Source organism: Canis lupus, chromosome 30 (assembly GCF_003254725.2).
Source record: "Canis lupus dingo isolate Sandy chromosome 30, ASM325472v2, whole genome shotgun sequence".
Classification (NCBI taxonomy): Eukaryota; Metazoa; Chordata; class Mammalia; order Carnivora; family Canidae; genus Canis; species Canis lupus.
Genome location: NC_064272.1, coordinates 7,967,579 through 7,980,963, shown reverse-complemented (window position 1 = coordinate 7,980,963; position 13,385 = coordinate 7,967,579). Strand labels below are relative to the sequence as shown.

The window sequence follows — 13,385 nt, the reverse complement described above, 5'->3', positions numbered from 1 at the left end:
TGTCAGTGGTGACAGCTCTTCTTATACCTCTTAAGTTACTTCTTAGGGCTTTACTATAGCAGAGAGCACAACTTTAATTAGAAGAAATTTTCCCTAAGTGTTCTACTATTTAAACCTTTTGTAAAAAGATGAGCAGGTTGATAATATGCTATTTGAGGCCATCCATCATTCCTGACTAGAGACATTTAAAAACTAACCATACACATTAACTGTAACATCATCAGAAGGAATTTTACTAAGCTTCTTTCTATGACCTAAAGACAAAGATTAAACAGCAATGGATACTCTGACATAATATCGTTATGAAGTACACTGTTTTTGGCTGTTATAACTGTAGTCCATTGGGTCTAGTGATAGAAATGGCAGTCCTGAAGCAGATCTTGGTAAATTTGCTTGACTACATTCTTTAGATAGTTGTTCTTCAGTGGCACTTTAGATAGAATTGCAGTGATTTCATCTTGGCTGGAAAGAACAAAAGGTTTATTAATTTTTCTGGGAATTTACTTATCTCCATTTCAGTGGAATTCATGTTTTTGGGTATGGGCTCTCAGCCTCTTAGGAAGCACAAATAGGCAATTCTAGAAAGTCTGTCCAAGTTGGAAATGAGATTCCAAAAACAAGACCTATGAGCAAATCTGTATAAACAGTGAAGTATCTTCACTTAGCTAAAAATCTAAACTGTTGGTGTTTGCTCATGGATTTGAGGTGGGTACATTCTAAATTCTGCAATCTTACAAACTGCTAGCAGTGTGTCTAAAAATTCACAAAATATATAGTAGGAATGAAATATTGTTATATCTGGTTAGAAAGACTAATTGAGAAAAGCATTATGACTGCACAGCTTTTTAAGTGATTAAGTGATTATCCTGTTTTTAAGGCCATAGAAGTTGTTTATATATGATCTGGGCTAAGTTTATATTCATTTTTTTCCTTCCTCATTCCTTGTTTTAGATAAGAGTATTGAAAAAGTAGAGCAAGTATAAAAGAAGAGACCAATGGTCTCCAGCATCCACTGGAGCTAGAAATAAAGGCCACTGACTTTAAAAGAATAAATTTTTCAAAATGAAGTCAGAGGGAAGCATCATTTGGCACTCACTATGGATTATCCATTAGTGGTATATCCAATAATGGTATATCCATTATTTCTGATCACTTTGAGAGATCTTTCAAATGATATGACAAAGGTAAAAAGGTAGTTAGGAGCCCTATCCTGCTGGCCCTTTACTTACCCAATGTTTCCAAGGTGCTTTTGAATGGAGAAAGGTAATGGAACAGTTGGAAAATGGACTGAGAGAGGCAAAGTTATCTCAAATTTTGCAAATGCTGCAGAGCTGGAGAATAAAAGCCTCAATCTATAAAAGACAAATCCTTAATTAAACATACAAAACAAAAACAGAATGAAACAAATACATTTTCCTTTTGTACTCATATGAAACTTAGGTGGCACATTATTTCTTGTCCTTATCAAATGGAAAGAGGGTAAAACATTTCGAACAAAGTAGTATTATGGTTGTTCATTTTCACTGTCATAAAACTCATTAAAATAAATCATTTTAATAATTTTTGAGTAATTACCTACTTTTATGAATTGAACTATGTCCCTCCCTGTCATCCACATATTCAAGCCCTAGCCTCCAGTAAGTCAGAATGTGACCTTATTTTGGAAGTAAGGTCATTGCAGACTTAATTAGTTAAGATGAGGTCCTACTGGAGTGGGATGGTACCCTAATCCAAAATGATTAGTGTCCTTACAAAAAGGGGACATTTGTATACAAACATGCACACAGGAAAAAAATCATGTGAAGATGAAAGTAGATACTGGGATTATATATTTATAAACCAAGGTATGCCAATGACTGCCAGTAAATCACTAGACATTATAACATAGGTATGGAATAAGATTCTCTTTCACAGCCCATCAGAAAGAACCAACCCTGCAAACATCTTAATCTCAGACTTTTAGCCTCTAGAGAACTGTGTGAAACAGTAAATTGCTATTGTTTAAGCCCCTGAGTCTGTAGTACTTTGTTATGGCAGCCCTGGGGAACTAATATACTTACTCAGTATTAGTCACATCTATGTTCATTAGGTTATAATTTGGTCCCCATCTCTTTAAAAACTCAATTTCCTCTCCAAGGAGTCTACAATGGCTCACTACCAATGAGATTTCTTGAAGCATCTAGGAAAAATTGGGGGGAAAAAAGAAATTATGAAAACATTTCACTTTTCAGTGGCTCTTTCATAAAGAATCCCCTAAAGTTAAATAATTTAATACATTTATAGTTTCAGGATCTAGTATTAAATATATACACTTTCAGTTATGCTTTCTGGGACAGGTAACATAACTTTCCTTCAAAATGCTTCAATCAGATTTACCTTGGGTATTTGATGCTGTGTTGTACATTTTTTCTTCCAGGATTCCTTTTCCTCAATGTACTGGAAAATAAGCTTATGAACTAAAAGGGAGGAAGGAGGAGCTTTATCCTCTGAGGAAGGAAAAAAAAAATCAAAACAGGGCATTACTTACTTTCAAATAGTTTTTATACATAAGCTAGAAATATTATATAAACTAGGAATACTTTCCAACTATTAGATGTCTAAGTATCTTCTCCATTTTTAAGCACATAAATCAACAAATATATAGTGAATATAGATATTCTTATAAAAATCCAAGCCTTTATCATACACAGAATAGAACTTGGTTAAAAGCATGGGCTTAAATATAACCTAAACCTGAGTTTAAATCCTGTCTTTCCTTACAACCTAAGTAATCCTGAATACACTTACTTTGAGTTATCCTTAATTTGTAAAAACACGTCAAACTGTTGATATAATTAATACAAAAGCCTGATATAGTATAAGTACTCAGAATAGTAGTTTTTCAATTGTAGAAATAGCTATTATTAATCTTTGCTTAAAATCTAGCAATAATCCTACCCAATATTCAGAACATTATCCAAGCAATTTTATGTCTAATACACATATTTAAGGACAAATTATTATTATTATTTATACTTAATTTCCTACGCAAAAAAGTTCTCAAGGAGCAAAATTAAATTTATAAATATTCAACAAATTTTTAGTGGATAAATGTTTGGACTTACCATCTAACCGAGATTGAAAATTCAAGTCAACAATCTTCCTACAAGCCTTGTCCAGGAAAGGGAGATCAACTAGGAAGAACCAGAATAAAAGTAGTACTTCTTTTTTTTTTTTTTATGATTTTATTTATTTGAGAGACAGAATGCAAGCGATGGGGGGAGGAGTAGAGGGAGAGGGACAAGCAAATGCCACGCTGAACACAAAGCCCAACATAAGGCTCGATCTCATGATCTGAGCTGAAATCATGCTGGGTGCTTAACCAATTGAGCCACCCAGGTGCCCCAGTAGTTCTTTTTATTATCTGATTTTAAGCCACATACAACCCTGTACTTTAGAATCCTATTCTTTCTAGGTAGCAGAGTATTTTATTTGGCAGTTAAAGATGTATCCTTGAATGGTATTTTTCTTTATGTACGTTAAAGGCTCCCCACTGAGACTATTGAACTACACTTACTGGTAAGTCTTTGAAGGCAATTTAAGGTATAGTACATTTATTATAAATATATCAAGGCCTCCTCTATTGACTCCTAACTTTTGTGCAAAGATAACTATTCTCAGGTACCATATAAAAAAAATGACTATGATCTCACACCTACATGTGAAATATATATCTATATATATCTATATATATATTTTATTCATGACAGACACAGAGAGAGGCAGAGACACAGGCAGAGGGAGAAGCAGGCTCCCTGCAGGGAAGCCCAATGGGGGACTTGATCCCAAGACCCTGGGATTATGACCTGAGCCAAAGGCAAACGCTCAACCACTAAGCCACCCAGGTGCCCCCTATCTTTTTATAAATACAGTGAAAATGATTTATGCTTTTAGCATTACAGTAATGAGCTTAAGGAAGCCAGGAGAGCTGCTTCCTCTTCCAAACTCTAGAGTTACCTTCTATCTCTTAAATTCAGATTCTTATTATTTTGTTGAATATCTTCTATGCTTCTAGTGTTAGGCACTAGGATATGATTGTGAGACAGACATGATCAATTTATATTCTCAAAAAGCTTACAGCTCAAGAAGATACACAGATTATTTACACTAATAAACATACTAAAAACTACAATCAGTGATAAGTGCTATTAAGGAAAACTTCAGGAAGCAATAAGAACATATATAATAGGAGGGTATTAGTAGAGGGAGTTGGTAAAAGGAAAGTCAGGGAAAACTTTTGTGCAAAAGTGATAACTGAGCTGAGCTCTTAAGGATTATTAACAGAAATCTATTTTAGTGAAGAGGGATGCTATGGTCTGAATGTGTCCCTCATCAAATTTATATATTGAAATCCTCATGCTCAATGTGATAGTATTAGAAGATGGACCTTTGGGAGGTATTTATTAAGGTCATGAGGGTAAAGCCCTCAAGAATGAGATTAATGCTCTTATAATAGAGACCCTAAACAGCTAGCTTGACCTTTCAGTATGTAAGTATACAATGAAAAGTCTGCAACCTGGAAGAAGGTTCTCACCTGACCATGCTGGCAGCCTGATCTTGGGACTTCCAGCTTCCGGAAATGTAAGAAATAAATTTCAGTTGTTTAATAAGCATTCTTATGGCTTTTCTTTTTTAAAGATTTATTTATTTATTCATGAGAGACACACAGAGGGAGAGAGGCAGAGACACAGGCAGAGGGAGAAGCGGGCTCCATGCAGGGAGCCTGATGCGGGACTGGATCCCAAGACTCCAGGACCATACCCCTGGGCTGAAGGCTGGAGTTAAACCACTAAGCCATCCAGGGATCCCTGGGGCTTTTCTTTTTTTTTAAAGATTTTATTTATTTACTTGAGAGAGAAAGCAAGAGACAGAGCATGAACAGAGAGGATGGGGATGAGGAAGAGGGAGAAGCAGACTCTCTGCTGAGCATGGAGCCCAATGCAGGGCTCGATCCTAGGACCCTGAGATCATGACCTATGCTGAAGCCAGACGCTTAACTGGCTGAACCACCCAGGTGCCCCAGTTTATGGTATTTTTGTTATAGCAGTCCAAATGGACAAAGATGAGGGAAAAAGGTTCTAGGCATAAAAAAAATCATTATGAAGGTCCCAAGGTAGGATGGAACATGATTGAGCATGAAAAGACCAGGATCTTTTTTTTTTTTTTTTTAAGATTTTATTTATTGAGAGAGAGAGAGAGAGAGATAGCAAGCACAAGCAGGGGACATGGCAGGCAAAGGGAGAGGGAGAAGCAGACCCTCCCCCTCCAAGGAGCAGGAACCCAAAGCAGGGTTTGATCCCAGGACTTTGGGATCATGAACTAAGCTGAAGGCAGACGTTTAACCACCTGAGCCACTCAGGCACCTCCTGACCAGGATCTTTTAAAGAAATGAAAGAGGGGGATCTGGCTGGCTCAGTTTGGAGACATGTGACTCTTGATCTCAGGGTCATGAGTTCAGGCCCCATATTAGGTGTAGAGCCTACTTAACAAAAAAAAAAAAAGAAAAAAAAAGAAAACAAATAAAAAAAAGAAAAGAAAATGGGAATGAAAGAAATCCACATGCCAAAGTGCAGAGAATAGTTTAAAATGAGGCAGGAAAAGGAAGAAAAATTCAATTCATGCAGAATGTTACAGGCCATAGCAAATGTTTTGATAATTAGTCTAAGAATATTAGGTGCATGATCAGATTTTCAACAATCACCATTGCTGCAGGAAGGAAGATGAAGTGGAGAGGAAAAGGAAAGGATCCAGAAAGGCCTGCTGGAATGTTATTGTAGTCATTTGATTAGAGATGACTATTGATAGGAAACCATGAAATGTGGATCAGTATCATGAAATTAAAATCAAGAAGTCTTATTGATAATTAGATACGCCTGGTAAGGGATAAAGAGGTAGAGAGTGATTTCTAAGTTTTCTTTTTTTCTTTTTTTCTTTTTAAGGTTTTATTTATTTATTCATGAGAGACACGGAGAGAGAGAGGCACAGACACAGGCAGAGGGAGAAAGCAGGCTCCATGCAGGGAGCCCGACGGGGACTCGATCCCAGGACTCCAGGATTGCACCCTGGGCCAAAGGCAGGCGCTAAACCGCTGAGCCACCCAGAGATCCCCTTATTATTTTTTTTTTTTTAAGATTTTTTCCATTTATTTATTTGAGAGAGAGATCTGAAACAGGAGGAGTAGCAGAGGGAGAGGTATAAGCAGACTCCATGCTGAGCACAGAGACTGATGCAGGGCTCAATCTCATGACCCCAAGATCATGACCTGAGCCAAAACCACGAGTTGAATACTCAACCAACTGAGCCACCCAAGCGCCCCAATGATATTCTATGAGAAAGGAACTTTTGGGCAGCCCTAGTGGCGCAGTGGCTTAGTGCCGCCTGCAGCCTGGGGTGTGATCCTGGAGACCCAGGATCAAGTCCCAGGTCAGGCTTCCTGCATGGAGCCTGCTTCTCCCTCTGTCTGTGTCTCTGACTCTCTCTCTCTCCTTCTCTCTCTCTTCCTGTGTCTCTATGAATAAATAAACAAAATCTTAAAAAAAAAAACAAAAAGAAAAAGGAACTTTTAAGGAGGATCATGTGTGGAGGTTGGGAGACTGTGAAGTTTGTTTGGCCATGCTGAAATTTTTTCAGAGAAAAGACCTGAAGATACTACCAGGAGATTCTCAACAAAACAGCTAGGACTCTGTCATCATACAATGATTCTACCTACTTTGATAAGCCTATCAATACATACAGAACTTCCAACTAACTTTTTAGGTTAACTTAGGTACCAAAAGAAAGTTAAATGTCACCAATCATTAGAGTAAATCCTCTATCACAAAACACAGATGGAATAAAGGAACTCAGAATAAATAGAGGCAAATAGCATGTTGATCCATTATTTGGATATATAAAATTTTTCTTTTTTTTTTTTAAGATTTTATTCATTTATTCATGAGAGACGTACACATAGAGAGGCAGAGACATAGGTAGAGGAAGAAGCAGGCTTCATGCAGGAAGCCCAATGTGAGACTTGATCCTGGGACTCCGGGATCACGCCCTGAGTCAAAGGCAGGCGTTCAACTGCTAAGCCACCCAGGCATCCCAGGACATATAAAATTTCTATCATCTTTTTTTTTTTTTTTAATTTTTATTTATTTATGATAGTCACAGAGAGAGAGAGAGAGAGAGGTAGAGACATAGGCTGAGGGAGAAGCAGGCTCCATGCACCAGGAGCCCGACGTGGGATTCGATCCCAGGTCTCCAGGATCGTGCCCTGGGCCAAAGGCAGGCGCCAAACCGCTGCGCCACCCAGGGATCCCAAAATTTCTATCATCTTAACGTAATTCAACAAAGGTCAACTTTCACTAGTTGAATTTTTTATTCTTTATCTAATAAAATTATATTATCACAAATTAAAGTGAATGCCTCTTCTAAGATTTTCAGCAGTGCTTTTGTTATGTCAATAGTTATTATTGTATTACAATAAAGATTGCATTCTTTAGTGAGTTTAGTCATACATTTTTTCTGCAAAGGAATTCTCTTTTTTTTGCTACTCACCTACTGTCTCTCCAAAGGTGATAGTAAGTTCTATTGTGTCATAAAGAAAGGTGAATACAGCTTGATCATCACTCCACTCAATGGCTTCCCACTCAGACGAGCTGGAGAGAAATAAAAAGACAAAAAAGTTTTTCTGAGGTAAAAGAGGAGAGTTAACTTCTGATAGCAGGCAAACATACCGGAAACAGTGGCTGAAGTTTCTCTACTGGCTTGGGGGACAATCAATATTTTGATTCAAATACTGTGAATGTACAAACATGTTTTTCAAAGAATTGACTCAATTTTGAATTGTGTATCAAAGAAAATCCAAGTTTAGGCAATATAAAGTGTTAAGTATTTTTAAAATTATAATTTCGTAGCTTTCCCACCTTGTATACCTTCTGCTTGATGGTACATTGACTCTTTGAGAATGTATTGTACTATAGGTTAAAATAGTGATAACAAATTACAAACACATGTCAACTGTGGTAATGGGATAAAACAAACTAATGATACCTGCTTTTCCTTACCTCAACTGATCCATTAGCTCTTCAGTTCTATCTGTTTGTTTTTGTACAAAGTCTATTTGAGCAAGGGTCTGCTCTTTCTGTACTTCCAGTTCTAAGAGATTTCTGCAAATCAAAGTAGGTAGTCATATAGAGATAATGTTGTTGTCAGAGAATTTGGACTCCATTAAAATAAAATGTTTATAACAAGAAGTCACATGATAGACATATCGTTCCCCACTGAAGTGAATGGCATCCATTTTTTTTTTTCTTAGGGTCTTTCTTTCTTTCTTTCTTTCTTTCTTTCTTTCTCTCTCTCTCTCTCTCTCTCTCTCTCTTTTGGATAAGCATTAATCAGAAATGTGGGTCTAATTAGGAAAGGCTTAAATCAATGGTCTCAAAATTAGGATCCATGAAGATTTGTATATTCTTTAAGATTATTAAAATTTACCTTTTATTTTGGTGATAAAATAAAAACATAATGTAGATCATAAGAATGCCCACCTTAAAACTGAGACATGCCATAATTTTGCTGCCAATGTTTGGTTTTGTTTAGTTTATTAGAGCTAAATAGAACTTATACCTTTTTAGTCAATTTAACTTTAGCTAAACATTATCACCTGTCAAATTAATGTCAGTTGGAATTTTATGGGTTTGTCATTATTTGTATTTGATTCCTTTTAGTCTTTTTTTTTTTTTTTTTAAGATTTTATTTATTCATTCATGAGACTGAGAGAGAGAGGCAAAAACATATGCAGAGGGAGAAGCAGGCTCGCTATGGGGAGCCCAAAGAAGGACTCAATCCCAGGACCCTAGGATCACTGCCTGAACCAAAGGCAGATACTCAACCGCTAAGCCATGCAGGTGCCCAATTCCTTTTAGTCTTATAGTTTAATAAGATCCATGACAGTAAGAAAACTATACCTCATTTTATTTTATTTATTTTTTTTTAATTTATTTTTTTATTGGTGTTCAATTTACTAACATACAGAATAAGATACCTCATTTTATACTTAGTAGAATATAAAAGTACAATATAGAAACAGCTTAATGCTAGGTTTATTTTCTTCAAAAGGATTCTACTATTCAAGCTTGAGAAATACTATCTTGGATTAATGCTTTGTAAATAGTAAGTGCTTAGAAAATTTTGTCAACTAAGATGGGTCAAATTCAAGGTGAAGCAGAAGTCCTGAGTCAGTCTCTTTTTTTTTTTTTTTCTTTTTTTTCCTGAGTCAGTCTTTTTTTTTTTTTTTTTTTTATGATAGTCACAGAGAGAGAGAGAGGCAGAGACACAGGCAGAGGGAGAAGCAGGCTCCATGCACCGGGAGCCCGATGTGGGATTCGATCCCGGGTCTCCAGGATCGCGCCCTGGGCCAAAGGCAGGCGCCAAACCGCTGCGCCACCCAGGGATCCCACTGAGTCAGTCTTAAGTCAATACTAATGTGCCAAATCGCCTCAGTTTTTGGAGGCAGGAAGTCATTTAGCCTTGTAAAGTTTAGCTTATTTTCTGAAGGCTGACCTTTGGAGCTCATCTTCTTCAGTTTTCAGCTGTTCTAGTTCTTTGGAAAAACAAAAACAAAAAAACAATTATATCAGAATGGACACATTAAAATGTTGCTACAAAAATCATCTGTTCTATTCTGTATCACTTAATCTCACCTAAATAAAGAATAGGTTGTTGATTTCCCATTTATCTCCTTAATTAATTCAGTTACCTTTCTCTGCGGCTCTCATTTCAGAATCCCATTCTTCCATAGGATTGTCTTTCTCTTCATCCAAATTCTTAGTTTCTAAGTAGGCAATATGAATTAGAATAACTCAGTCAAAAATAACCAGAGATGAGAAAAAAAGATGGACCCAAATGAAGTATTAACAATATTTCACAAACACTTATCATTCCCCACCTTTCCTCACTAATAAAGCACTAAACTCTAACTATAGTTTCATACAAAGACTTGCTTCTAGTGGCAGACAAAGTGATATGGCAATATTTGATCTCCAATAGCAACTTCTCAGGGATAACTCTGAGGTGTGAATTGTTTATATGTAATTTGCATACATCAATGTTATTGTTAGGCAATCCATGGGTAAGAAGCAGGAACACATACCCATACACAAATGCATACATGCACATTTAAAAAAATTTTTTTTGAGACCTTAAAACCTCATCCTTAAAAAAACCTCTTTCCCCTTCCACATCCAAACAAGTTTAGATTTTTACCTCAAAAACATAATTTGAGTCTACTTTTTTCTTCATCAACATAAGCCTCCCTTAATATAACCTACTGTCTTTTCTTTGTTAACCTTACCAGTCCAGTAAGTACTTAAATCATGTAAGAAAGGAAGATCTAAAAAGGACTGTAGGAAAAACTGATTGTAGAGAATGTTAAATGTCAAGCTCAGGTGTTTGGACTTTATTTTGTTCTAAATAGAAAGACAAGTTCTTCAAGGAAGTAACAATGAAAATTGTTTTTCATAATTAGTCTGGCAGCAATGTGCAGGCTGGACTGGAAGGAGACAGAATAAAGTTAGGAATGTATAAAGATTAAAGACTTGAAATAGCATGTCAGAATTGATAGCCTTAATGGGAATGGGAAAGAATACAAGAGATGCTGAAGTAGTAGATATGACAGGACTTGGTAAGAGAGACTCACAGTTTTTAGCTTTTTACAGTATATAATAATAGTGATGCCTTTCATAGAGGTAAGAAACATCATAGGGAGAGCAAGTTTTCAGATTTTATTTTGGAAATGGGAGAAAACAATAAATTCCACTTTATTCACAGAGAGTTTAAGGTACTTAAAGACATTTATTTTGCATAGTGGTTCAGCAGGAAGCTAGAAATGTTAAGTCTGGAACTCAGAGAGAGGAGGCTAAAGATGTCCTCACTCAGAATAATTATAAGCTACTCAAGGTCAAAATCTGTGTTTATAATACCTTTTTCTCTGCTGGTAAGCACAGCATCAGGCATGTAGTAGGTGTTCAACAAATGATGAATTTAAATGAATTTGGGAATCATTCATACAAAAACAAATGTTAAGGGCAGATGAAAGCATTAAGGGAGAGAATACAGAAATGAGTGGATGATAAAATCTTAATGCCTACACAGGAGGCTAGAGAGAAACCAATAGAAAGGCTAAAAGGAATAGTCAGAAAAAAGCATACGGTCATAGCAGTACAATATCACAGAGGTTTATTTTATTTATTCTTAAAAAGATTTTATTTATTTATTCACGAGAGACACAGAGAGAGAAAGGCAGAGACATAGACAGAGAGAGAAGCAGGCTCCATGTAGGGAGCCCCATGTGGGACTTGATCCCAGGACTCCAGGATCATGCCCTCGGCCGAAAAGACATTCAACTGCTGAGCCACCCAGGCATCCCTCACAGAGATTGAAATAGATGAAAGGTTCAGAAAGAAAATAATCATCTGCGTCAAATGTTGAAAGAGGTCAAGATGGCTAAGGACTAAAAGATTCCAAATTTGATAATTATGTGGAATTTTGTGTTCAAGAAAGCAGTTTCAGGACAAAAATACTAACAATTCAGGACTATGAGAGGTCAAAGGGAAAGGAGAGATAATTTTCAAAGAAAAAAATTCATCTATTTAAAAAATAAGATTATGATCTACGTTATGAAGAGCTTTCTTTTTTTTTTTTTTTATAAATTTTTATTTATTTATGATAGTCACACAGAGAGAGAGAGAGAGAGAGAGGCAGAGACACAGGCAGAGGGAGAAGCAGGCTCCATGCAGGGAGCCCGACGTGGGAGTCGATCCAGGGTCTCCAGGATCACGCCCTGGGCCAAAGGCGGGCGCCAAACCGCTGCGCCACCCGGGGATCCCAAGAGCTTTCTTTTTTTTTAAAGATTTTATTTATTTATTCATGAAAGACACAGAGAGAGAGAGAGAGAGAGAGAGAGAGAGAGAGAGAGAGGCGCAGAGATACAGGCAGAGGGAGAAGCAGGCTCCATGCTGGAAGCCTGACACAGGACTCAATCCGGGGTCTCCAGGATCAGGCTCTGGGCCAAAGGCAGGCGCCAAACCGCTGAGCCACCCAGGGATTCCGCCCACCCCCCCTTTTAAAGATATGAAGAGCTTTTTTTTTTTAATTTTTTTAATTTTTATTTATTTATTCATGAGAAAGAGAGAGGCAGAGACATAAGCAGAGGGAGAAGCAGGCTCCATGCAGAGAGCCTGACTGTGGGGCTTGATCCTGGGACTCCAGGATCACACCCTGGGCTGAAGGTGGCGCTAAACCACTGAGCCACCCGGGCCACCCCTATGAAGAGCTTTCTTTTTTTTTTTTTTTTTTTTTTCAAATTTTTTATTTATTTATGATAGTCACAGAGAGAGAGAGAGAGGCAGAGACACAGGCAGAGGGAGAAGCAGGCTCCATGCACCGGGAGCCCGACGTGGGATTCAATCCCGGGTCTCCAGGATCGCGCCCTGGGCCAAAGGCAGGCGCCAAACCGCTGCGCCACCCAGGGGTCCCCATCCCAAGAGCTTTCTAAAGAGATTTATTTATTATCTTGGGCATCTCTTGTTGATTAAGCTATGGATGACCACAGGAAAAGAGTTTTATTTTGCTCTAATTTAATGTCTCAAGTTGCTAATACCAGGCTTCAACATAAGTGATACTAGCAATCTGTACTGTAGGGAAGTATTTAGATAAATTTAAATTATCTTTTTGGAAAAGTATTCAAAATACTTTACCTATTTCAACTTCAGCGAGACAGTTCTCAATCTTCTTAAGTATGTTGTCCATCTCATCTATCCTTATCTGAAGTTTCTTCCTCTCATTCTAAACACACAATATTATATTGTCAAGTTAAACCTCTAAAACAAACTTCTAAACAAATATTTTAACATTTATAAATGGTTAAACTTGCTGACATATTGCTATATCATGAATTCACAAACCTTAAAATGAAGGTCAAAGCTTCACTCTGGGCTTAAAATGTTTTTAAAAAGCATACATAACATAAACTTATATTTTGTACTTTCTTTGATTCCAATATTTCCATGTAATATGAGATGTTAAATATATTACTGAAAACAAAATTCTATTTTTTTCCTCAAGATTTTATTTATTTAGGGATCCCTGGGTGGCGCAGTGGTTTGGCGCCTGCCTTTGGCCCAGCGCGCGATCCTGGAGACCCGGGATCAAATCCCACGTCGGGCTCCCAGTGCATGGAGCCTGCTTCTCCCTCTGCCTGTGTCTCTGCCTCTCTCTCTCTCTCTCTGTGACTATCATAAATAAATAAAAATTAAAAAAAAAAGATTTTATTTATTTATTCATGAGAGACACAGAGAAAGAGGCAG

The 13,385-nt window shown here is 37.1% G+C and overlaps 1 protein-coding gene across 2 annotated transcripts in view; it reads right to left on the bottom strand.

Moving 5' to 3' along the window:
• Positions 1-212: 212 nt before the first annotated feature.
• The window catches only part of KNL1 (kinetochore scaffold 1), a 71,189-nt gene continuing 58,016 nt past the window's right edge, over positions 213-13,385 (bottom strand). Inside the window, exons 17-27 of one of the 2 annotated variants that reach the window (XM_049104377.1) lie at positions 12,777-12,864; positions 9,779-9,853; positions 9,583-9,622; positions 8,088-8,189; positions 7,579-7,679; positions 4,574-4,609; positions 3,105-3,173; positions 2,377-2,486; positions 2,061-2,179; positions 1,230-1,352; positions 213-462 (exon numbers count right to left, since the gene is read on the bottom strand). In XM_049104377.1, coding sequence (XP_048960334.1) covers positions 348-462; positions 1,230-1,352; positions 2,061-2,179; positions 2,377-2,486; positions 3,105-3,173; positions 4,574-4,609; positions 7,579-7,679; positions 8,088-8,189; positions 9,583-9,622; positions 9,779-9,853; positions 12,777-12,864 — 978 coding nt within the window. In that variant the 3' untranslated portion in view covers positions 213-347. The remainder of the gene's footprint in view (positions 463-1,229; positions 1,353-2,060; positions 2,180-2,376; positions 2,487-3,104; positions 3,174-4,573; positions 4,610-7,578; positions 7,680-8,087; positions 8,190-9,582; positions 9,623-9,778; positions 9,854-12,776; positions 12,865-13,385) is intronic. The other variant, XM_025473173.3, reaches the window with a different exon arrangement.